General features: G+C 40.8%; 2 protein-coding genes across 3 annotated transcripts in view; one reads left to right on the top strand and one right to left on the bottom strand.

Moving 5' to 3' along the window:
- LOC126268175 (opioid-binding protein/cell adhesion molecule homolog) overlaps positions 1–27,309 on the bottom strand; it is a 2,429,635-nt gene that overhangs the window by 833,453 nt on the left and 1,568,873 nt on the right. The gene's annotated exons all lie outside the window — the stretch shown is intronic.
- Positions 1–27,309, top strand: part of LOC126268174 (sodium-coupled monocarboxylate transporter 1-like) — a 229,533-nt gene that overhangs the window by 64,847 nt on the left and 137,377 nt on the right. Inside the window, exons 12-13 of one of the 2 annotated variants that reach the window (XM_049973769.1) lie at positions 4,438–4,613; positions 9,150–10,970. The exons of the other annotated variant lie outside the window; for it this stretch is intronic. Coding sequence (XP_049829726.1) covers positions 4,438–4,613; positions 9,150–9,411 — 438 coding nt within the window. The 3' untranslated portion in view covers positions 9,412–10,970. Of the gene's footprint in view, positions 1–4,437; positions 4,614–9,149; positions 10,971–27,309 lie in introns of those variants that run through there. 2 annotated transcript variants of the gene reach the window in all.

The following is a 27,309-nucleotide window of genomic DNA, read 5'->3' as shown; positions in this document are numbered from 1 at the left end:
CTTCCTTATCATTCCACCAAATTTTTAACAATCGTCTGTAGCACCGTATCTCAAATTCTTCCATTCTCCTCTGATACGGTTACCCCATAGTTCATGTTTCAATACCATACAATCTTGCGCTCCAAAAGTATATTCTCAGAAATTTCTTCCTCTAATTAAAACCTATGTTTGATGCTCGTAGACTTCTCTCGGACAGGAATGCCCTTTTTGCCATTGCTTGTCTCTTTTTGATGTCCTCCTTGCTTTCTCCGTCATTGGTTATTTTGTTTCCTAGATAACAGATTTTTTTTTAACTTCATCTAGTTTGTGATCATCAATCCTGATGTTAAGCTTCTCGCAGTTCACATTTCTGCTACTCCTAATAACTTTCGTCTTTCCTCGATTTAATCTCAATCCACATTCTTACTCATTAGACTGTCCATTCCACTCAGCAGATCATGTAATTCTTCTTCACTTTCAATCAGGATACCAACGTCATTAGCGATTGGTATCATTGATACCCTTTCACCTTGAATTTTAATTCCAATCCTGAACCTTTCTTTTATTTCCACCATTGCTTCTTCGATGTACAGATTGAACAGCAGGAGCGAGAGACTACATTCCTGTCTTACACTCTTTTTAATCCGAGTATCTCGTTCTTGGTCGTTCACTCTTATTATTAGCTCTTGGCTCTTGTAAAAATTGTATATTACCCGTCTCTCCCTGTAGCTTATATTTCTCCGAATTTCGAACATCTTGCACCACTTTACACTGTCGGAAGCTTTTCCAGGACGATGAATGCTATTAACGTGGCTTGATTTTTCTTTAGTCTTCCTTACATTATCAACTTCAGAATTGCCTCTCTGGTGCCTTTACCTTTCCTTAAGCCAAACAGATCATGTAGCGCATCCTCAATTTTCTTTTCCATTCTTCTGTGTATTATATTTGTCAGCAACTTGGATGCATGAGCTAATAAACGGGTTGTGCGATGGTTCTCGCTCTTGTCAGCTCTTGCATTTTTCGAAATTGTGTGGATATTTTTCCGAAATTCAGAGGGTATATTGCCAGACGCATACAATCTACTCACCGACGTGAATAGTAGTCTTGTTTCCATTTCCTCTGAGGATTTTATAAATTCTGATGGGATGATAGGAGGCTAACTTTTGCAAGCAATTGAAAGTCTCTACACAGATAGTCAGGCAGCAGTTAGAGTTAGCAGTAAATTGAGTTCATGGTTCACAGTAGTTTCAGGGGTAAGACGAGGCTGCAACCTGTCTCCACTGTTGTTCATATTATTTATGGATCATATGTTGAAAACAATAGACTGGCTGAGTGAGATTAAGATGTGTGAACACAAAATAGGCAGTCTCGCATATGCGGATGACTTAGTCGTGATAGCAGATTCGATTGAAAGTTTGCAAAGTAATATTTCAGAGGTAGATCAGAAATGTAAGAACTATGGTATGAAGATAAACATCTCCAAAACGAAAGTAATGTCAGTGGGAAAGAAATATAAACGGATTGAGTGCCGAATAGGAGGAACAAAGTTAGAACAGGTGGACGGTTTCAAGTACTTAGGATGCATATTCTCACAAGATTGCAACATGGTGAAATAACTGGAAGCTTATGCAGTGAGCGCTCAGCTACGATCTACTCTCTTCTGCAAGAAGGAAGTCAGTACCAAGACTAAGTTATTTGTGCACCGTTCAATCTTTCGATCAACTTTGTTGTATGGGAGCGAAAGCTGGGTGTATTCAGGTTACCTTATCAATAAGGTTTAGGTTACGGATATGAAAGTAGCTAGGATGATTGCAGGTACTAGTAGATGGGAACAATGGCAGGAGGGTGTTCACAAAGAGGAAAGCAAAGAAAAACTGGGAATGAACTCTGTAGATGTAGCAGTCAGGGCGAACAGGCTTAGATGGTGGGGTCATGTTACACGCATGGGAGAAGCAAGGTTACCCAAGAGACTCATTGGTTCAGCAGTAGAGGGTAGGAGGAGTCGGAGCAGACCAAGGAGAAGGTACCTGGATTCGGTTAAGAATGGTTTTGAAGTAATAGGTTTAACATCAGAAGAGGCACCAATGTTAGCACTGAATAGGGGAACAGGGAGGAATTTTATAAGGGGGCTATGCTCCAGACTGAACGCTGAAAGGCATAATCAGTCTTAAATGATGATAGTGATGATGGGATGTTACCGATCCCCACTGCTGTATTTGACCTTAAGTCCTCGAAATCTCTTAAATTCTGATTCTAATACTGGATCCCCTATCTCTTCTAAATTGACTCCTGTTTTTTCTTCTGCGGTATTAGACAAGCCTACCCCCTCATAGAGGCCTTTAATGTATCTTTCCATCTAGCCGCTGTCTCCCCTGCATTTGAATGGAATTCCGGTTGCACTCTTAATGCTACCTCCCTTGTTTTTAATTTCACCGAAGGTTGTTTTGCCTTTCCTATATGCTGAGTCGGTCCATTCAACAATCATTTCTTTTACGATTTCTTCGTGTTTTTCATGCAGCCATGACGTCTTAGCTTCCTGCAGTTCCTATTATTTAATTCATCAGCGACTTGTAATTCTGTATTCCAGAATTCCCCTAACATTTTTGTACTTACTTCTTTCATTGATCAGCTGAAGCATTTCTTCTAGTACCCATGGTTTCTTCGCAGGTACCTTCTTTGTACCTACGCTTTTCATTTCATCTTCTGTGACAGTCTTTTTAAAGTTATCTTCAACTGTACTGCCTACTTGGCTATTCTTTATTCCTGTATCTGCGGCCTTAGAGAACTTCAACTGCGTATTTGTTCTTTATGATTAATCTCTCAAATTTTAGCCAACTCTTCATCACTACTACATTGTGACCTGAGTCTATATCTGCTCCTGGGTACGCCTTACAATCCAAAATCTGATTTCGGAACCTGTCTGACCACGTAAAGTGCCCTCCGCACATACCGTTGGGTGGCTTGAGGAGTATAAATGTAGATGTAGATGTAGATGTAGTCTAACTGAAATCTTCCTGTATCGCCCGGCATTTTCCAAGTACACCACCACCTCTTGTGATTCTTGAACAGATTATTCGCTTACTAGCTGAAATTTATTACAGAACTCAATTAGTCTTTCTCCTCTCTCATTCCCTGTCCCAAGTCCATTTTATTCAGTAGCCTTCTCCTCTTCTCATTCCCCTGCAACTGCATTCCAGTCCCTCATGACTATTACGTTTTCATCTCTCTTTGCGTGTTCTATTACCCTCTCAGTATCCTAATATACTTTATCTATTAATCTTCAGCTTGTGACGTCGGCATGTATACTTTAACCATCGTCGTCAGTGTTGCTTTGTTGTCGAATCTGATAAACCTGTCACTGAACCGTTCACAGTAACACACTCTCTGCCTGCTTTCCTATTCATAACGAATCCTACTCCCGTTGTACCATTTGCTACTGCTGTTGATTTTCTCCTGTACTCATATAACCAGAAGTTCTTGCCTTCCTTCCCTTCCATTTCACTTTACTGACTCCCTACTATATCTAGACTGAGCCTTTGCATTTTCCTTTTCAGATTTTCTAGCTTCCATAGCATATTGAAACGTCTAACGTTCCACCCCTTGACTCTTAGAACATTATCCTTTCGTTCATTTTTCAACCTTTTTCTTATGATCAACTTCCCCTTAGTATTTTGCCAATGGAGAGATCATGATGTTACTTTCTCGATTAGAGGCCACACGTCCTGTGGTTACCCGTTATCTGTCTTTAGGGCGGTGATTTCCATTGCTTTCTGCATCCCCATGCCGTTGACCATTACTGATTCTTACGCCTTTAGGGGCAGTTTCCCATCCCGAGGGCAACAGAGTCTGCCCTGAACCTTTGGCTGCTCCTCCGCCCTCTTTGATGTGGCCGTTGGCAGAGTGAGTGTGACTTCTTATACCGGAATTTCGAATGCGGGACCGAGGGCGTTTTGATTATAATAGAAAACACTATCAATAGGCTTCGGGTAATTCTTTTATCGGCAGAAAAGAACAGTTATCTGGAATAGAGGAAGGAGCAAGAAAGGGAAAGGGACACTGTGATATTGCAATTGCGAAAGTAGAAAATTTGAGTCGGACTGTGACTAACCTGAATGCTCTGTTTCTCTAGAACGCTTGCGTTAATAGATTCGGTCACCCAGAACCAAATTCTCTCTGCATACTCACCATCCAGCGTCCATTTCTTACTCGCAAATTTCTGATTCTTGTAGGGTTTCTAACGATATTTGTGCATCAGCACTGAAACATATGTCGTAGAACCATCCCACCCGTTCATGGCAATTGTCGTCCGTCCTGCCGGGCATGTACAACGGAAACACGACACTCAGTTACATTAAAGGAAAACAAACGGAGATAGCCGTACCATCCTCATTGTGTGGGGTGCAGAGTACCAGTCGACGTGGATTCGCGTTTAGCAGTGAAGGCCGTGTCTGTCCGCAGGGAGCCATCGCGGGCAGCCTTTGCGGCATGACCGCCGTGGCGATCCTCATAACCGGCGCGCAACACGCCACCGCCACGGGAAAAGTCCGGTACCCGCCGCTGCCGACGTCCGTGGAGGGGTGCCCCGGTAACCTCACAGCCAGCGTGCACACCGCCGCAGCAGCCGCCGCGACCGGGTGAGCCGTCCAGGTTGCTGCTGTTTCAGACAGACCATACTGTCCTTTCTCGTACTTTTAGTAAGGGTATGTGGTTGTGGATGTTTCCATGGAGAAGATGGAAGCGCACACCTTCTACTTAAAAGTTCTACTTATAGCATGACAGGACTAACAAAATGTTAGGTTACTACTTATTTTTGACTGGAGTCACCAAATGTAAGTATTCTGCACAGTTTATCTTATGGTAGGAGCTATGAAATACAAGCTTATTATAAATTTTTAATTATTTCATTCACGTCGATTATTTTCAGCAACTGTACTATATATTTTTCAGAATAAAATTCAGTCGTCGATTGCAAATACACTACTGGCCATTAAAATTGCTACACCAAGAAGAAATGCAGATAATAAACGGGTATTCATTGGAAAAATGTATTATACTAGAACTGACATACGATTACATTTTCACGCAATTTAGGTGCATAGATCCTGAGAAATCAGTACCCAGAACAACCACCTCTGGCCGTAATAGCGGCATTGAGTCAAACATAGATTAAATGGGGTGTACAGGTACATCTGCCTATGCAGCTTCAACACGATACCACAGTTCATCAAGAGTAGTGACTGGCGTATTGTTACGATTAGTTGCTCCGCCACCATCGACCAGACGTTTCCAATTGGTGAGAGATCTGGAGAATATGCTGGCCAGGGCAGCAGTCGAACATTTTCTGTGTCCAGAAAGGCCCGTACAGGACCTACAACATGCGGTCGTGCATTATCCTGCTGAAATGTAGGGTTTCGCAGGGATCCAATGAAGGGTAGAGCCACGGGTCCTAAAAAAAACTGAAATGTAACGTACACTGTTCAAAGTGCCGTCAATGCGAACAAGAGGTGACAGAGACGTGTAAACAATGGCACCAGATACCATCACGCCGGGTGATACGTAGTATGGCGATGACGAATACACGCTTCCAATTTGCGTTCACCACCATGTCGCCATACACGGATGCGGCCATCATGATACTGTAAACAGAACCCGGATTCATTCGAAAATTGCACTCAAGTTCGTCGTTCAGTACAGCATCGCTGGCGCTCCTGTCTGTGATGCAGCGTCAAGGGTAACCGCAGCCGTGATCTCCGAGCTGATAGTCCATGCTGCTGCAAACGTCGTCGAACTGTTCGTGGAGATGCTTTTTTGTCTTTGAAACGTCCCCATCTGTAGACTCAGGGATCGAGAATTGGCAGGACGATCCGTTACAGCCATGCGGATAAGATGCCTGTCATCTCGACTGCTAGTGATACGAGGCCGTTGGGATGCAGCACGGCGTTCCGTATTACCCTCATGAACTCACCGATTCCATATTCTGATAACAGTCATTGGATCTCGACCAACGTGAACAGCAATGTACCGATACGATAAACCGCAATCATAATAGGCTACAATCCGACCTTTATCAAAGTCGGAAAAGTGATGGTACGCGTTTCTCCTCCTTACAAGAGACATGACAACAACGTTGTACCAGGCAACGCCGATCAACTGCTGTTTGTGTATGAGAAATTGGTTTGAAACTTTCCTCATGTTGGAATGTTGTAGGTGTCGCCACCGGCCTCAGCCTTGTGTGAGTGCTCTGAAAAGCTAATCATTTGCATGTCACGCATCTTCTTCCTGTATGTTAAATTTGGCGTCTGTAGCACGGCATCTTCGTGGTGTAGCAATTTTAATGGCCAGTAGTGTATATTATTATGCTTTACTGGTTTCGACAAATTAATTTCAGAAGCTTAGTATTGTTTCGATAGATAGTGACATGGGCTTTGTTACTTGACCTTGAGTAATGAAGGAACGGAAAAACTAATGGGTGTAAATTTTCTCTCAGTCGCGACACCGTGTGTGGAATGTCGACCGTTTTGGGATGATTTAAATTTTTGCAAAGGAGACCCAGATCTTTGATTGTGCAATGGATAAGTCAATATACTAAGGGTCGACTACACGGGGCCGTAGAGCAAATCATGTAATCATCCAATATGCGTAAAATTTGATTCGATGCTATTACCACTCGGAATAGGCTTGATTTCTTTGTACATATGGGCTACAACACCAGGATGCGGGACTGCATGGCGAAAACGAACATTTGAAAAGAGCTTTTGAATAAGACATGATTTGTTACACTTGTGAATAACTGCTATGAAGCGAATGACTGAACATTAGTAAACGGTACAATGCTGTAGCCGCTTACTTGCATGATACCCATTCTCGAATAACATCTCAGTAAGGAAGACCTTCCGGGCGGGAAGACAAGCCAGTCCCTGGCAGGCAGATTAGTGTCGAAGTCCGGTGTGTCAGCCAGTTCGTGTGTGGGTTTTAAAGCGGTTTTCCATCTGCGTCGGCGAATGCGGGCTGGTTCCCTCAATTACACTATGTCGGCGATTGCTGTGCAAACACTTTCTCCACGTACGCGTATACCGTAATTACTCTACCACGCTAATAATTACGTTACACTCGTCATGTGTGAGACGTTCCCGGGGTTTCCACTGGGGGCCGAACCGTGCAATAACCCTGAGTTGGGTATGGGGTGGCGGAGGGGTGAGTGGATTGCTGTTGCCTATTGTGGGTTTGTGTACCACTGTGGGCTGCGGCGGGGACGAAGCCTCTCCCTCGTTTGTAGGTCCCCAGTTCCACACAGTACAGTACGATACAAGTGAGACCAGTGTGAATGGTTTTAGGGAAAAAGGACATGAAATTTGGCAATGTGTATGTAAATAGGAGAATCGCCCTGCATTAACATCAGAATATACGCACCCAACAAAGTAACAAATGATAGTCCCTTCTCCACCACCACTGAACCATATCAGAGCTAGAGGCAGTTGTATAGAATGACGTAACTCTATGACAAAGCTATCCGAAGAAAACTGGTCAGTTTGAAAACCATCGCGCGATTTAGGGCTCATTATATGTAGATTCATTTATTCCGCTCATGTAAGACTATGCTCTTTGCTTTGTGCACACGTGTCGGTCTAGCCGCGCAAAGATTCCGCATCAAAAGCAGAGAAACGACTTCAAATCCCGTGACTGAATTCATATAAACCATTTATAGGCTAAGAATTATTTGTTGACGGCGAAAACTCTGACTGAGCATTTTCGCACACAGTTTCCCCTCGAGGCTCATCACCCCAAGTCACCAATCTAATGAATCCAAGAATTCAATTTGTTAGTATCGCAATGCATGCTGAGAAAAGCACTGCTTTTAAATAAATGCGAAGTGGTCCTCAGCTAAAGAACACCGGTGTTAATGACGCGTGAACAACAAACACGAGAATTAATGGAAACTCCACTATTCGAAACAACATTCCCGAGCGTCTAGTGATGTTATTGAAACGTTTTCCTAACAAAAGAAGTCGACCTCTGTAACCAACAGAAAAGGGTATGTTTTGTGTTAGCAGAAGAGCCAACACCGTGTTACTAGTGTAGGCCAAAACGCACGCGTTCTAGCTCACGCAGGCTGGCGTGAAGAGGGAAGAACTATACTGACGTGAAGTCCGGAACGTGACAAGGAATGAGAATTCAGAAAGCGGACATAATTAGTTTGATACTTAACTTTAATCCATTAATGACCAACGCCGTTCTTGACGGTACATTATTCACAATATTGTCTGTTCAGAATACATTCTTGAAGATAGTAGTGGTAACTGAATATGGCACCTTGCTAGGTCGTAGCTGAAGGCTGTGCTAAACTGTCGTCTCTGCTAGTGGGAGGACATGTAGACAGTGAACCATCGTTAGCAAAGTCGGCTGTACAACTGGGGCGACTGCTAGGGAGTCTCTCTAGACTAGACCTGCCATGTGGCGGCGCTCGGTCTGCAATCACTGATAGTGGCGACACGCGGTTCCCACGTATACTAACGGACCGCGGCCGATTTAAAGGCTATCACCTAGCAAGTGTGGTGTCTGGCGGTGACACCAGAGAATGAATGCATATTTCAGGGAACATTCATTTTTTACAGGCAGTGCTGTTCAGCAGCGAGTTGTTTGACTGAGATCCACTGAACATCTCCAATCAGTGTCCGCACGTTCCAACATTGCAAGACACGCATCTGTGTGCAGACGGTCGGTACGAGTGATATCGGACAGGTTTGTGCGACCTTGCTGCGATGACGACAGACGTCTCTGCCAACTCATAGTGTTATTCTTCACTGCTAGGTCTCCGTAGATATTCAGCTAGTGCCTATGAATATCTGCGATGATCTGGTTCTCTGTCGAAAGGTCGAAAGCTCTCTGCTCGGAGAGGACCTCCGTTATGGACGCCATTTTGAATGCTACACACAGCCATGTATCTGTCGGAACTACATGACACTGTAGGGGCAGAAGCAAGTAGCAACTCATTGTTTACAACAGACATTGGTGTAGAAAATGTATTGCACTATTTACTGAACTCTCCTCGTATGAAGAATCAGGGCACACTTGCTGTCATTGGTAACTGCGATCAGCGAACATGATTTGTGTAGATATAGCTAAATGTACCAGACTGAAAATTGTGGTCAATGGGGTCTCTATGTCCACAGCACGTCGGCGGACGACGTGCCGCTGGTGTTCCGGCTGTCGTACATGTACTACACTGTGGTGGGCGCCCTGATCGTGGTCACCGTCGGCTGGGTCGTGAGCCGCCTGACGGGTCCTCTAAAGCCCGGCGAGATCGACCCCAGGCTGCTGGCGCCACAGGTGCGGCCCGCTGACCTCAAAGGAACGGCTGAGGACGACCCCGCTGTCGCAGTGGAGCTGCTGCCACGCGGGACACAGCACAAGCCCGCCATCGACACCAGCTAATGGGCACCAGGGCAAGAACGTCGGCCCCAAACACTACGGCAGTGTATTTGGTTGGTGTGGAAGTTCGTAGCGTTTTTCCATAAGTTTAATAAACACGACAGATACACATAACAGAGATTTAGTCATCAGTAGTATATTGTCCTCCACTATTTACAACAGTTTTCCAACGATGGGGTAACTTTGCGATTCCGCGACTGTAGAAATGACGTTGTTTTGAGGCGAAGAACTCGTCGAGCCGTGTTCTGAGCGCATTTTCACCCTGAAAGGAAGTTTCTTGAAGGTTGTTAGACAGAGAACGGAAAGGTGAAAATCTGAGACCGTAAGAACAGGTAAATAAGGTGAGTGCGGAATGATTTCCAAACCCATGGCCTCTAAAATGTCTTTTTGTCAGTCTATCAGAATGCGGGCGGGCATTATTGCACTGTTTCTGGACGTTACTGTAGGATTGCGAAGGCAAGACGTCTCATCTGTTGACAATAAATGTCAGTAGTGATGGTTACACGTCGGGGAAGCAACGCGCCAAACAACCAATGCCGGTGTGCCACCAGCAGCATAACATTATCTTTTGTAGATGTGAGTAGCTTTTTGCATGGGATCAATCGTAACTTTTACCAGGAATGAGACAAGTTAGAAATGGTCGGTGTAGTTCACGAACAAACTAATGAAGATTAAGCAGAGAGGCACAAATGGCCACTCGCTGATTTTTGTGATTTTGGCTTAGAGCCAGTGCATGCGAAAGTCTCAAGATGGTGCAATGATCGTAGTCCATCCTATGCATTAGTTCTCGAGTACACTGACATGAATAATTGCTGAGTAATAGGTTAAATGACCTTTATTCTGAAAGTGGAATATGAGTAATTTAAAAACGATCCTTTTTATGCCGGCCTCTGGTGGCCGAGCGGTTCTAGGCGCTTTAGTCTGGAACTGCTCAACCACTACGGTCACAGGTTCGAATCCTGCCTCGGGCATGGATGTGTGTGATGCCCTTAGGTTAGTTAGGTTTGAGTAGTTCTAAGTTGTAGGGGACTGATGACCTTAGATGTTAAGTCCCATAGAGCTGAGAGCCACTTTTGATCCTTTTTAAAACGAGTAAATAATTTTCTTGCTGTGCTCTGGTCCACTGACATTATCCCTAAACACGGCGGGAAAATTTCTGGCTGCCGCTGTTGCTGTCACCCCTCTATTTAACTGTTATATGTCGGAAATGATCCGATTTCTTTACTTGGCACTTTCCCTTTCTAGCGTCCTCAGCTCCACTCGCTATCTCGAGGTGACGATTTGACAATAGGTTAGCTCAAACAGCAACAGTGAACTACAATAAGAAAATGACACTGTGTTAGTAAACCCATAGCAACCGGAATTGCAACACTAAAAAAAAATAAAAGAGAACGCTACAAACTTATGCACCAACGTAATATTTTTACTTCAGATTGTAGGGTAACAGTGATTCACTTTAACCATTACCTTTGTTTCTCGCAGAAAGAGCTCATTAGTCACAGACAACATATTGAAGTGGAGATAGTGAAAGAAATGAAAATTAAAATCTCATAAATTTTTCCCTTGTCTCTTTTATTACAACACATTACTTATCTGACACGATTATAACGTCAGTCTTACGCATCTACATTTAAAGATTCCCATTCACGTTGATAGGAAACACAATACCTGCAACAGGTACATTTGATAAGGCGAAAGTTATATCCCACATTTATCATAATGTCTAAGTTCAGAGTTAAGGACAAACCCAAGCAATCAAATAATATAAACGCTATCATGATTCGACAAGAAAATATATTGGTATTTGACCTTGTGATCTATCTGGAAATCTGAATCTGTCTAAATCTAAATAAGTGGCCTCAGTGTGACTGACCAGGGAACAAATTTCACTGACGATTTAAAATAACACTTCTCAAGCAAGGAGAGCTGTTCTTGTCGATTGGGAGCGGTGAGATGCATGTACGTGAAAAGGCTGAGTCCTACTGCAGGAACTTAACGTTTACTTAAAATAAGGCATTCTCTCCTCGAAGTTATGATTTAACAAGCAAGATTCGCTTAAGCGCAATGGTTCCTCACGGCGTTTCATTTCTTGATCCGTTCTATGGATATTATTCTGTCGGGGAGATCGGACATGGTTGATCTTCCAAACGCATTAAAAGTTCAGGCACTCTCTATGGCGGTGGAGGGAAAGCAAGTCCTACGAACTGAATTTAGTTGTCTACAAACCTGGCATGCGACCATTCATTATACTCAAGAAAATCTGTCGAGCACAATCAAGATGTCCTAACAAGGCTGGATTGTGAAACGAACCAAGCCACCCTTTCAAAACTAAAATTAAAACCGATAAAAAATCTATACACACAGACCTAAGTGATATAACACCAACAATAACTGAATTTAATTACTGAACATATAACCTGCACTATGTAACGAAAACGACCAACTGGATCTCTGTCAAAACGTTTTATCGTAAGTGCACTCCGGAACAGCACTGTAACTCACCACGTCATCAAATCCTAGCTTGTTGTTTTCTGAAACAAGCCAGACTTTGTGTTTTGATGCATCCTTCCAGAGTGGCGGTGGCCGCCACTCAATCGTCGCAAAAAACAACCCTGTGGCACCAAACACTTCGGCCAGTCAAATGGAAGTTAAAAATGCCAGAGCCCGTTTCATCTTTACACTAGTTTACCGAACAGAAGTTTGATGGATTACTCCACATTCCTCACCTAGCTCAAACTAATAAAGCACAAGACATACTTTTAAAAAGAAAGGGACAAACCGCCTTCGGTCCAGCCACCCTAAGATTCAATGAATGTTCCCACTCTTCTACAACAAGAACCAAGAAAGCTATATGGGTTTTTCGATTAGCTATGCTCTCCCAATTAAGCATTCATTCATCACAATCTCTGATTAGGTGCCGGCCGCTGTGGCCCAGCGGTTCTGGCCGCTTCAGTCCGGAACCGCGCTACTGATACGGTCGCCGGTTCGAGTCCTGCCTCTGGCATTGATGTGTGTAGTGTCTTTAGGTTACTTAGGTTTAAGTAGTTCTAAGTCTAGGGGGCTGATGACCTCAGATGTTAAGTCCTACAATGCTTAGAGCCATTTGAACCATCTAATTAGGTTATATGTAGAGAGTAACGTAGGACACTTATATGATATAAAAGAAGCAAAATCAGTACAGTTGATTCTTCGCCAGTCCTTCTCCGAGGCGTTGTTTGATCACAAAAAGATACCGTAAGGGAAATCTTCTAGACTAGGTGAACAGAGTTAATAATTACAGGTGATGCTTTCATAAAAGGTGGATGAGACAGAATCCATTCAAAATCACCACTGAAGAAAATAACTGCTGGAACATCTGTGCTCTCAGAATTCATCCTACCTGATCTGTTGGTATACATTTGACTTTGACATGTTTAACTCAATCGTCCTATCGAGTGAACAACCCATCGATTTCTTGCAGTTGTCTCAAACTCCAAATCAAAAGATGGTAGGAGATAATAAAGCTTTCTTTCAGAGACATATACCAAAGAAATCAATTTATTGGACATTAAAAGCGTTCAAAAACGATGTTTCATACAAGAGGCTCTTTATCTGCGGAAACAAATATTAAAAAAATGGTACTGACCCAAATTAAGAAACTGTACAATAACTTCACAATGCATGCACCTGACAGATGTGAATAAAAATATTTGAAGAAAAGTGTTAAAAATATTTGTAAAGATTACTTATCTTGCACAGTTTCCTCTCCCTCTCCTCGAACTTCCATATGTATCCTTTAAGAAATTATTAGCTACCTGCAGAAAATATTGATCTATTTGACAAGAATGACTAGAAAAAGCAATAGGAAACCAAACAAATTGACAGCCTGATCAACAGTATACGATCTTTATGATGATTTCCCTCCTTTTAAACAGACAGTTACTACAGCACCATAATGAATGTTTCTGCAGGACGAAATTCGTGTACGTCCGATACACGAACAAGAAACAGAATGAGCCTTTGTTCAGCTTTGCAGTGAGACACAACGGTGTGTGAAGAGCTGTGGGCAAGGTTACCTTCGTGACGTCGGACGGTACTCCACCTGTACCCTGGCAGCGTGTAGCACGAAGATGTTGTGATGCTAATGTGTCGAATAACGGGAAGGTTACAGAAAAACTGTATATGAGTATACAGGGAGGTGAAGAACAGTACGAAAAGCTTTTAAGGGTATTGCAAGGCAGGTTGTGCAAGAAATGATACTGATAAGATAAAATGTCGATACGTTACGCAGTTTACGATGTATTTAACATTGAATTAGCCCATCACCTGGTTGCGCGGGCAATTTCCAGCGGCCCGTCAGAGACCGTGTCGCCAAATGTGTTCTTCGTTTGGTATCCTAAAACTAAACAAGAAAGCGATACAAAAATTACACACGTTGCGGTAGAAGTAAGTATCGAAATCGATCCAAAGGCCGAGCAGTGAGCTATTATCTACACTCTAAGAAGAAGCGACAATAATTTTACCTAGCAGAACGCTTTAATTTGCGTGCGCAATAAACTGATTAGCTAACATCAGTGCCAACGAACTCGTAAATGACGCAACGGAGCGATTTTTTTCTTAAGACTTATCTCTCAGCACAGATTGTTTCAGAACACCCTGTGTATGCAAGACAGAGATGTTCCAAGCCCTTTGTCCTATACCTTACCAAGATACAGAAAAACCGCTTAGAAGTGACAACGAGGTGATCTTTTGAAAAAACAGAAATACGCGTTACGTTTTCCATTGAATAACTTATACCAATGAAAGATTTTAGTTACCCTATAAACCTTCTCCCAACTTTTGAATGATATATTGCTAAGATTATAAACAAGATGTAGCTTGAAGTTAGAGATAAAATACTAGAGACTTATACAACTAATACTAATTTAAAGGAGAGCCTTAAAACAGTCTTGCAGCAATAAATAAGAAACTGTATTGCATTAGACACTTCACAGAAATACCACTACAACACCAGACAACATTTATTAAAATTCATGAGCAGACTTAGAGAATTCATCCTTATACGACATGATAAATAAATCTAAGGCACTTTTTTGGTAATGAGCTCATTACATGTTAAGTGAGTCTTAAAATAATGTTGCAAAAGCAGAAAAAATGCTGATAACACAAAACCTAATTTTTTATTTATATTTTGTTAGACGTCTACAAAAAATTTTAATTCAATTATTTAATAATTTCATTTTGGTCAAACGTAGATTTGATTAAGGAATACCAAGATTAGAAAATTTGGGACAGATAATGAGTTATCATATCAATCAGCCTGCAAGCACGTTTATAATGACTGATAAACCTTGTAAAGTAGTCCAAGCTACGAGTCATCGAATTTACTACTGATGCAACACAGAGCTAATGGTACAACAGACTGTTTGGAATTTGTGCGTTTTAAATATCATAATTAAAATTTAACTTATGTTGTTGTTGTGGTCTTCAGATATTGGTTTCATACAGCTCCTTCATCGCCCAGTAACAATTGCGACCTACATCCTTCTGACTCTGCTTAGTGTATTCATCTCTTGGTCTCCTTCTACGATTTTTACCCTCCACTCACCCCTCCAATACTAAATTGGTGATACCTTGATGCCTCAAAACATGTCCTACCAACCGATCTCTTCTTCTAGTCAAGTTGTGCCACGAATACCTCTGCTCCCAAATTCTATGCAGTATCTCCTCATTAGTTACGTGGTGTAGCCATCTATTTTTTAGAATTCTTCTGTAGCACCTCATTCGGAAGCTTCTAATCACTTCTCCTCTAACCTACTTATCGTCCATGCTTCACTTCAATACATGGCTACATTCCATAAAAATACTTTCAGAAAAGACTTCCTGACACTTAAATCTATGCTGGCTGCTAACAAGTTTTTCTTCTTCAGAAACATTTTCCTTGCCATAGCCAGTCTACATTTTATATCCTCTCTACTTCAACAATCATCATTTATTTTGCTCCCCAAATAGCAAAACACATCTACTGTCTCATTTCCTAATATAATTTCCACAGCATCACTTGATTTAATTCAACTAGATTCGATTATCCTTGTTTTGCTTTTGTTGATGTTCATCTTATCCTCCTGTCAAGACAAATCCATTCCGTTCAACTTCTCTTCCAGGTACTTTGCTGTCTCTGACAAAATAAAACTGTCATTGACACACCTCAAGGTTTTTTTTCTTCTCCGTGGATTTTCATTCGTTCTCCAAATTTTTCTTTTGTTTCCTTTACTGCTTGGACAATATACAGATTGAATAACATCAGGGATAGTCTACAGCCCAGTCTCACTCCTTTCCCAACCACTGCTTCCATTTATGCATTTCGACTTTTATAACTGCCATCTGGTTTCTATACAAATTGTAAATAGCCTTTCGCTCCCTGTATTTGAGTCCTACAACATATAGAATTTCAAAGAGGGTATTCCAATTAACATTGTCAAAAGTTTTCTCTAAATCTACAAATACTAGAAATATAGGTTTGCCTTTCTTCTGAGATAAGTCATAGGGTCAGTATTGTCTCACGTGTTCCAACATTCCTAAGGAATCCGAACTGATCTTCCCCCAGATTGGTTTCTACTAGTTTTTCCATTCGTATGTAAGGAATCAGTGTTAGCATTTTGCAGCCGTGACTTATTAAACTGATAGTTTAGTAATTTTTACACTTGCGAACACCTGATTTCTTTGAGATTGGAATTATTATATTCTTCTTGAATTCTGAGGGAATTTCGCCTGCCTCATACATCTTGCTCTCAAGATGGTACAGGTTTGTCAGGGCTGGCTCTCCCAAGGCTATCGTCAGTTCTAATGGAATATTGTATACACCTGAGGCCTTGTTTCGGGATTAGCTCTTTAGTGCCCTGAAAAAAATTCTTCAGGCACCCATTTCATCTTCATCTACCTCCTCTTCCATTTCCATAATACTGCCCTCAACTACATCTCCCTTGTATAGACCCTCTATGCATTCCGTCCACCCAAGGTTCGTCGATAACATCTATGCGCCTGATATCAAAACACAGGAAATATACAATACCGTCGAGACGCTAATAAATGGGACGTTAAGGATCCATGAATGGAACCTAATTTTATGTCAGAGCCATCCGAAACATGAGAGTCTGTTGCGCTATTATAACAGTAATAGTGTTAGCATTTTTCATTTTTTGGAAAGACTGAGAGGCATTTGAAATTGTAAATCGAATATGAATATAGGAAATCCTTGATTTACCAGAAGTAGTTCCATTTTCAACTCGTTCAAGTTTCCTTTAAACTAATAACCAGCCTTTTCAGATACCAAGCAGTTTTCTTTCCCTCATTACCGGTATTTCAAGGCTACAGTTCGTGCCGTTACTGTTTTGATCCTAGTGAAAATTATTTGCATTTAACGTTATTCTACGTAATTTATGTTGTACTGAAATATCTGTATTAACAGTTTAGCTTTATGTGATCTCGACTGGCTACACCTCACCTCAAGATAGCTTCACAGGAACAAGATTCCCTTTGAGAATTATGGTGAAAGAGGCTAGAGGAGACTATTGCAATTCAAAATATTTATCATTGCACACAATAACCAAGTTAATTTGAGATGAAATACATTCTTATGAGATAAAGTCACACAGAAGATAGTGATAGGTTTTAACTGATACGGAAGGAAATATTACGTGATATGTGGAACATGGCTAGCTGTGGCGCGACGTCGCCAGCTATTCTGATACCCAAGAAATGACATAGCAACAGAATGTCACGCCAATTACCAATGGATTACGTCAGCCGTTGACCTAATGGACTGACAGTATTGTTAGAAGGGATAGCACTAAGTACGCCAAGGACAGCTAACAGCATGGTTATCGGTGCGTCATGCCTACAGCTGCAATTGCCACTGTCGCAACTTGCATGCTATGGAGTTTCGCCTCTAGTACAAGGCGTTACCGAACTCTAATAACGTCAGAAAACTAAAACTCGTTCTTCTGTTTACTTGATTTCTCGCATACAAGGAAAAGTAAGAAATAAATTTCACGTCTAAGATATGGGTCAAATTTGTCTAACGATTTTCTGACACGAAGAAGATGCAATCAATGGAAGGTACCAAAGACATTCATTTAAGGTCGAGAACAACGACACACAGACGGAGGACTAACCTAAGCGCATGTAAAGCTTCCTTAGTAGAACACAGTATGTTTTGTTAGACTAAGTGAATGTCTCCACTTCTCATTTCATAGCAGAATTATATCTTAGTTTGAGAACGTCAGAACTTCTAGGAATAGTGAATGGCAAATTTAAAGTAAAGTGACAATGTACAGGAAAACTATGAAGAAGTTAAATGATAAGAGAAATGTTAAAGGTAGTGGCTGCTGACCTAAGATAGCAATGATCGTATGTCACTAGGAATAGAATGTACTGAATGAAGTTGGTCAACGACAGATCTCGACAAAAGAAGGAAATACGAGAATATAAAGAATCCAGTGTGAGCTACCTGCTAGTATACTGAACACATACAAATGAAAGAGAATTAAGTGCAACCAAAAAGAGATAAAATGAATAGCTCTCATGATTAGAAACAGGCAGTCTTAGAAAAAATACGTAGTGCACAGGACAATTAAAGTTGCGATAGGAGAAAAGGGTGATTATTAACCTTTAAGGGTAGTTCCGAAGTCTCTGTTAAGAGTAGCCAAAGGGTAAAAGACACTGGGTTTCAAGTCACCGTTAGGACATCCTGGTTGAGTGGCTACCAAGAAGGATCCTTTAACAATACCATCACCATTTCGTTTGCTCTCCGATGGTGTGAAGAAATCGAGGTTGCCGAGGTATTGAAGTTTGGATTGCATTTAAAAGTAACCGTTTGCTATTGTGAATCAGAGATTTCAGATTATCACGAAGTTAAATAATGTTTTTTGAGATCATCAGGAAATAAAGAAAGTAATCGAATTTATAGGAAATCTAGTTTTTTCACAGTCGGAAACTATGAAAACATATTATTATTATTATTATTATTATTATTATTATTATTATTATTAGCAGTTTCAGTTGTTGGAAATAGTGATCTGGATGAACAAATTTTTCTATTATAGTGTCTATGTGAATGCATACATGAGATTCCATCCAAGTATAAATAAAGTCAAAAGCACAAACTGAGCATTCGAACAAGATGTGTATTATGTTTGAATTTTAAATCGTATGACAAAAGTTTTTCGTAGAAGTTTCAATTTCCGTAACGGAAAATGGTGAACTGAACAATTTATTAATTGTATTACACATTACAAAAGTACTGTTTATTTAATTGTATTGGTTCGTGTATGTGATTCTCAGTATTCAAGAACACTTAAAGTTTAATTGTTTATTTCTCCGATTATCAACAAACTGTAAGAGTCTTTTCATTGAATTTTTAATATAGGTAGCCACCAAGTAGATATCTGCACAGTGAATCACATTTGTATGGGAGTCAAGAGTAGGGAATTAATCATAGGTACCTACCTGGATTTAGTGCACATTAGTGCTTAATACGCGTCTTAGCGTACAATATTTTGCTTCTAATAGATACATAACAATATAAAATCCTGATTTAAGTGCCACAGATGCTCCATTATGAGAAAAGTACTACACATATAATTCGTAAAACATTTCGTCCTTAACTATAAAGGCTTTCTCACTACGCTTAAAGTGTATACGTAACCGTGACTTTATCAGTATTCTGATTAATTTATCAATTATTTCAGTAAGTATGGAGGGGGATGTTCTAGTTCATTAGCAGTTTTTCCATAAACACTGTCTCGCACTTGAGTAAACCGAAGATAGCGTCCGGAAAAGAGACATTGGGATGGAATGAAGGGGGAGGGGGATATATCTTTATTTGTGAAGAGCATGCGCTCAAGTCTGATAGAATAACGGCATGCGTCTCTCTTTCTGTTGTTTGTCAGTTGACAACTGAACCTCGTAAACACGGAGAAACTAACAAGACACTAAGCCAGCCGCGGTGGCCGTGCGGTTCTGGCGCTGCAGTCCGGAACCGCGGGACTGCTACGGTCGCAGGTTCGAATCCTGCCTCGGGCATGGGTGTGTGTAATGTCCTTAGGTTAGTTAGGTTTAAGTAGTTCTAAGTTCTAGGGGACTTATGACCTTAGATGTTTAGTCCCATAGTGCTCAGAGCCTTTGAACCATTGAACAAGACACTAAAGAGTAAATAGATATTACTTACATGGAACAGTTTTAAATATGATTTTTACTCAAACAACCATATACCAGTTTCAACATAGGTTGACATAGCCAACCGGTTGCATAGAACTACTTAAACCTAACTAACCTAAGGACATCACACACACCCATGCCCGAGGCAGGATTCGAACCTGCGACCGTAGCAGTTCCGCGGTTCCGGACTGCAGCGCCAGAACCGCACGGCCACCGCGGCCGGCCAGAATGTTTCGGTGGTGCTCATGAATGACATCCTGAACATCAAGAAATTGTACTCATTGGTCTGTTGATCAACTGTGAACGACAACATAATGGCAGAAAAAGTGTTACGGCCATACAAAAATCGATTCTCCATAACATATAATAAAATTAAAAACGGTAAATAGAGTAGTTTTCGGAGATGTGAATGTCGGTGAAAAATGAAAAGAATAGTGGTTCTGAATACAATGGAAACTGGAATTGATAATGCAATGGAAGAAATGACGATTTGACTTACCAAATATGGACAGGTTATGCAGCCAGTTATAGGATATTCCGTATTGATAGCACTGGAGCCAACTAACCTGAAACAGAGGAAAATAGTCACCATCAACAAACGATTCAAATAGTATCACAATGAAAGAATTCAGTTCTTATCCGATAAAGTCACTACGTATTAAAAGTGAAATTTTAGAACGCTTTCCTTACTGAAAAAGGGTCAGTATGTAAAAAATAATACTGACATAAACGGATCGTTGCCGCCATAGTCAGGGAGCATTGTGAAGTAGTCCTCGAGTTCAATGGCGTCGAGAGGCCTGGTCGTGAATGATCTAAGTGGGGTTGTTTTTCGTTTGGCCGGTATGTGTGCGCCCTATGTCGCATTTATTAGGACAGTACAAAACTCTCGGTACATCTGTTCCACATGATCAGACAGTCCCGGTAATGTCGAATGGTTTAATTGCGTTTTATTAATAGCTGTGTAGGCCTGCCTAGACGTTATCACGAGATGTTAGAATACATTATGTTACTTTCGGCCAAAAAGAAAGCGAAATACGAAATATTCGGTGGTCGGATGATACTTTATATCAGCGCGGGTATCCGTTTTCTATAGACTGGTGACATGCAGACCTACGGAGTGACACTGCGAAGCTACAGAATAACATATTATACAGTGGGGAATCCCTCCACCCCCACCTCCCCGGCCTATTCTGCACTGCTGTCTGGGGCACTGCTAACAGTTCTCTTAAACGACAGCCAAATGTCAGTCACGTCGCCCTTTTGGAACCGATAACTTGTTCACCTCCTTGAAATGGCAGACGAACTGGAACAAAAAGGAACAAGTTTAGTTGGCGCTCTTCGGAGATCACTCAAAGAAGTCTTTCCTGCAGCGTGAAGTGAAGATGACACATTGTATGTAACACACTTACAAGTTAGGTGAAAATCTTCTCACAGCTTACCAAGAGAAAAGGAAAAAGTATCCGTATCCTGAGTACATTCATGCTGGATGTCAGATGAATGGGAATACTGAGAAGAAACTTCCACAAAGAACTGAAGTTTTGTAATGAAACTAAGGATGGGGTCGATTTTGCGGCCCAAATGGCTAGACGCTACACTGTCCGAGAGTGCACCCACCAAAGGCCTGTGTGTGTCTTTTACAACAGCCTTGACCTTTCCATGATCAACGCTCACACAGTTTTTAAAATACTGAACTCTAAGGAGATTTCACGTCAGGGCTTTATCCACAGAGTCGCAGATGAGCTTATTCCCTTTTATAAACTGCAGAGAGAAGTCAATCTGTCCTTTCAGTCACTCGATACCGGCAATGGCTAATATGGAAGTAGCAGGTCTTCTCATATTCACCAAACAACAAAACAATAAAGGGAAATAGCAAGCGTATGCTTGAGATGCAACTAGCATGTTTGCAAAAGATGCCGAGCAGAAGCTCTTGTCAAATGTCTGAATCTCAGCTTAGGTAATTCTGTCAAGTCCTTGTTCTTAAATGTTTTAAAATATTTATAATTATATATATGATATATTTAATTATAATTTAGAGTGAGGAAGCTATGGCAATATTATTTTCAAGGTTAATGTCTCTATACATCAATTTCTTCAACCAACATGATTATATCAAGACTGTAACAGAAACTGATTTGTGAATGAGGAAGTCTTATGGAATGCCAAAGGTAAAGTTACCTTTTTTCACTTTTGCTGCGTCGTGGGACTGACTTGGTTATTGTACTGAGAGCTGCTAGATTTCCGAGACAGGAAATAGTGTTGTTTGGATGTTAAGAAGTTAATTAAATTTAAAATCTGCTTTGAGCACATTTTCACAGTATACACAAAAAACCTAGTGTTGTCATTTATGCGCCTGTATCATTTTTTACCACCTGTCTCTTACAATTTCGAATGGATCATGGAACCAAGTGTGTTCGAAAAACAGCTTGATTTGCAATTGACAGAGAACTCATTGCACCTATCGAGTGTCTCTGTGCAGATACAGTAATTTGCAGCTTTAGCATAGCGGCGCGCAAGACAGCAGTATTGCAACGCGTTACCCAGATTTGCGTAGAATAGAGGTAAGGACAAAATATTTTAATTTTTTTTTATTTATTCAATCAGTGCCAACTTTTGTCATTAAGAGATAGATTTTGTGATCAGTTTTGCAAAACCAATTTGTGTAGAATTCATGTGAAATTTCATTATTTACGCAGTTTATACGGCTCAAAATTCTTGCAGTCACATTGAGAACTTTTACAGTATGAAATACTTTCCTTTTCATTACGAAAATTAATTATTATTACAATGCAGTTTTGCTTTCAGATTACGACACTACAAGTTTCATTACGTCAGTTCATTTACTATTACAGCTCAGACCTTAGAACCAGAAACTGTACTTCAGTCATTGTTTTTTATTATTTAAAGGAGAACATTTACTACATATTATTTTTATAATTTTAAAGAGAACTTTCAGCATTCATATCTGCGTCAATGCAATGTTAGTATGAAAGCATTTTGAACAATTCAGCAGCCTTTAATTTTGTAAATTGTAACTACTCGTTTCGCATGTATATGCATAATACGCACGTTTGAAGATTCAGTGTAGCAATGATGCAGCGCATCTACCGCCTTTCGGTCTATTTGTTATGTATATATAGTTATATACATAGAACTATATGTAAGTCGGCGACATGGCGAATGTTTTCCTCCATCACTGCATGAGTAAATCCTTATAAATGTGAATCACGAGCTACAGCCTTATGTCGTCCATGTAGGAAACTTCGACTGGTTATGAAAATAAAAATAAATAAAAACAATTGTCCGTGTCAGTCACATTTTATTTTCTCCCTAGCCATGTTACTATGGTTTACACTCTCGTATTCCGGTGGATCAATAGATTACACCACAGTTTTGGGTGTAGCCAGTTGCCTACTTTCAGTTTCATTTCACGGAAAAGAAGGGTACAATCAGTTTGTAACATGGTACTAGGATTGCAGTTTTAAACAATAATAAAACTACTTACAATTTGTTCGAGCAAGGAGAAGCCTGAGTTCCGTCACGAATATGCATATTCATCTTTCTATGTTACGAACTCATCAAACAACAACGCGCTGCATGATTGCGAGATAATATGACGAGGTAACATTACGAATCCCTCATAGTCGCAGCTGAATTCTGAAGAGTGATGTCGTGGAATTGGTATTCCAGCGTGTGCACTGTTTGTAACAAGCGACAATGGCGTATTTGTGGAGTACATTTGCCTATACGATGTCCTGGTCCGTGCCACGAGCGAAACAGTTTCAGTTGTCGAGTGACACTACGTAGTTCAAAAGGTGTATACATCAGAGAACAGTTCTTGTGGTGTTAAAATCAGACGTCGTGGGCACGAGACTACTGTGTTTGTTCATTAAGGAATAAAAGCACTGAGCACAGTTTACTCGACACTAATCACTCTCTTTGTGCAGTTCACATCCATGTGGTACACATGCGAGCTTACAATTTTTGTCCTTGTCCTCACTGAGAACGTGAAACCCTAGTCACGCCCTAGTCACCCGCCTCTTTCGACTCGTCACTGACCCTACTATCCGACTGTTGAGTGTCGATAGTTGAAAAAGGTTATCTTACAGCACAGATATATTGAAACATTTATATTCATGTAAATGCATTTGTGATATCTGAATATTTAGAACTAAGCACACTAATCTTGACTCCTCTCCCCCCCCCCCTCCCCCGCCATCAAATCCCCCCTCTAAAGCCTCTCTGATTACCACTTACAACAAATGCCCTCTGTTATTTGTTGGATATATTCCTATCTCTCTCCTCCGCTACAATTTATGCCTTCTACTTCCTCTAGTACTGCGAAAAATATTTCTTAATGCCTTAACAGAAATCCTGTCTTACTCTCCCTTCTTCCTATCAGTGTTTTCCATTTTTTCCATACAGTTTTGCTCGTCGATTCTGCGCGAAACCTCCTTTTATCTTATGTTATCAGGCCATCTAATTTTCAACATTCGCCTCAAATTCCTCGGTCTTCTTGTGTTCGGATTTTCCCATAGTCCATATTTCACTGCCATACAATTCTGTGCTCCAAACGTACATCCTTACAAATTTCTTTCTCAAATTAATGCCTGTGTCTCTTGATCCGGAATGCTCTTGTTGCCTCTGCTAGTCTGCTTTTTATGTCCTCCTTGCTCCTTCCGTTATTTAGCCACCTACATAGCAGAGTTCCTTAACTTCGTCTGCCACTTGATCACCTATCACGATCTCGTTTCTCGCTGTTTATTTCTGCTACTTCTCATTACTTTCGTCTTTCCGTGATTTACTGTCAGTTCATATTCTGTACTCATTAGAGTGTTGATTCCATTCAAAGATTGTTTAATTCTCCTTCATATTCACCGAGGATGACCATGTCATCAGCGAATTTTGCCACTGACACCCTCCCACGTTGAATTCTAATTCCACTATTAACTGCGACGTCAAAACTGCCTCTTTGGTGCCTTTCCCTTTCCTGAGGCCTACATGATATTTATCTAATAGATTCTCAGTTTTCGTTTCCCTACTGCTCTACTTTATTTAACGACTTGGATGCATGAGCTATTAAGCTGATTGTGCGGTATGTCTCACACTTTTCCGCTCTTGATGCCGTCGGAGCTGTGTGGTTGATGGTCTTTCGAAAGTCTGATGGGATATCGCCAGTTGCATACATTCTACACTCCAAACTGGGAAACAATCAAGCATGGGGTGCTGCAAGGTTCGGTCTTGGGTCCTCTGCTGTTCTTAATACACATAAGGGACTTGCCATTCTATATTCAGGAGGATGCAAAGCTGGCTAGTACTTTTTGCCAATGATACACGTATAGCTATCACACCCAATAGACAAGAATTAACTGGTGAAATTGTAAACGATGTTTTTCAGAAAATCAGTGAGTGGTTCTCTGCAAATCTGCTCTCATTAAACTTTGACAAAACACAGTACATACAGTTCCACACAGTAAATGGAATGACACCATTAATGAATATAGACTCTGACCAGAAATCGGTAGCTAAGTTAGAATATTCAAAATTTCTAGGTGTATGCATTGATGAGTGGTTGAATTGGAAAAAAAAAAACACACTGAAGATCTGCTGAAGCGTTTGAGTTCAGGTACTTATGCTGTTAACGTCATTGCAAATTTTATCATCACGCAGACACTTATTTAAAGAGCTAGAGATCTTCACTGAACAGAATATATATATTCACTTATGAAATTTGTTATTAACAATCCGAACGAATTCGAAAGTAATAGCAACGTACATGGCCACAACACTAGGAAAAAGGATGATTTTCAGTACTCAAGGTTAAATCTAACTTTAGCTCAGAAGACGGCAAATTATTGTGCCACAAAAGTCTTTGGTCACTTACCCAATAGAATCAAAAGTATGATAGGTAGCCATAAAGCATTTAAAAGGAAATTAAAAAAATTTCTTAATGGCTACTCCTTCTACTCATTAGATGAATTTTTGGATATAGTAAGTGGGTAATTTCCTCAATCCCCACAATGTAACATTTCGTGTACTGTAATATCTTGTATAGACACCTTTTATTAACCTGATACGTTCCACATCATTAAGAAATGTCCTATTCATGATCTATGGAACAAGTATTAATCTAATCTAATCTGAACCAAAATTTGCGCACTCGAACGCCGCGGCACGATTTTTGGATACTAACAGCGCAAAAATATCTGTAATAAAAATTTCCCCCAGCGTTATTTCGCTGGAAAGGGGTTTCAAAGAATGGACATTTCTCAGCGCTGTATTGAGAGCAAGAATAACAATGGTTGGTGCAGAGCACAAACCCAGAAGATCTTTAACAGACCAACACCTGACGAAAGTTCGACTTTTGTTCCACCAGTGGAGCAACACCGGCATTCTTAATCTACTAAGTATGTATATTGCTGTTGAAATAAATCAGTATGTAATGTTTCCACGCATCTTACACACATACACACATTCACACACATACACACATTCACACACATACACACATTCACACACATACACATACACACACACACACACACACACACACACACACACACACACACGTCTATGGGAGTAAGAGAGTGCGTTTGTACACACATCCTGTCGCTCTCGGTGCTACAGTTCTGACGCTTCATGTTGTCAGCCCAAATGCTAAATGGTCAAATGTGGTCCAGTTAGTACGTCAGCCCCTCACAGGAGACAGAAACGTACAGGAGGTACCTTCAGTGCGAGTGGGTGGGCTTGCTTACTTCAAAGAAGTCGAGAGCTGTGTCGGCTGCAGCATAGCTACTGGAGGGTCTATCCAAGCAGGAGTGGTCTCGACTGAGGAGCCAAATATAGAACCAAACGTAGTGTCTCCCAAGTACAGCGCAGGGAGGTCTCTAGAACCGTGGTGAAGACATGTTCCCTACGGAAACCACCTCGACAGAACATCAGGCAGGCATTATACCCAGAGGTGGGACCTTCGCCACGAGGCTTAACTTGCGCAGAATTCAAAACGCAATCAGAGGCTTGTAAAATTACTGACAAACCCACAAACAACCACTGATACTGGACAGTATAAACTGGTGACAACAGTAAAATCGTAAACGATGTAGTATTATGGATTATATGTCTTTATCAACACTGAATGTTCGAGGATTGACCTACAAAGAGATTGAACTAAATCAAGAACTAAAAGAAAGAAAACTAGTCATAGCAATAATGACAGAAAGTAGGAAAAATCTAAGAAAGGTTTTCACAGATTATTAGGCGGCTTATATTGGTGTCCCACACAGAAAACGACGTAGTGCTGGAGTAGCTATTTTAGTCAATGACAGATGGAGAGATGAGATTCATGAGTGCATCTTCGTAAATGAAAGAATAATAGATTTCAAATTGCAAGAGATCTTTATAGGGATGAGCGGGACGGAGAAGAGAATGATACTATTCTTTAAGGCGATCTTCAGAAAGCAGTGAACAAAATTAACAAGATATTCCAAGCTGTCATCGCTAGTTATGTTAAGGCTAGAGTTGGCAACCTACCTATCCAAGGAATGTAGGATTATTTGAGGAAAAGCTCTAAGCAATAATCGACAGTAGTTACATTAGTTTTCTGGTTTAAATAATGTCAAAATAAGTAATACATTTTACAGAAAGTAAGACATTCACAATTTTACCTGAAGTGCACGAGGATCGAAGTCTGTAATTCTACACTGAAGC

This window comes from Schistocerca gregaria, chromosome 4 (genome assembly GCF_023897955.1).
Source record: "Schistocerca gregaria isolate iqSchGreg1 chromosome 4, iqSchGreg1.2, whole genome shotgun sequence".
Classification (NCBI taxonomy): Eukaryota; Metazoa; Arthropoda; class Insecta; order Orthoptera; family Acrididae; genus Schistocerca; species Schistocerca gregaria.
Note: the sequence above shows the minus strand (reverse complement) of the source record. Positions and strands in the feature narration are given on the sequence as shown.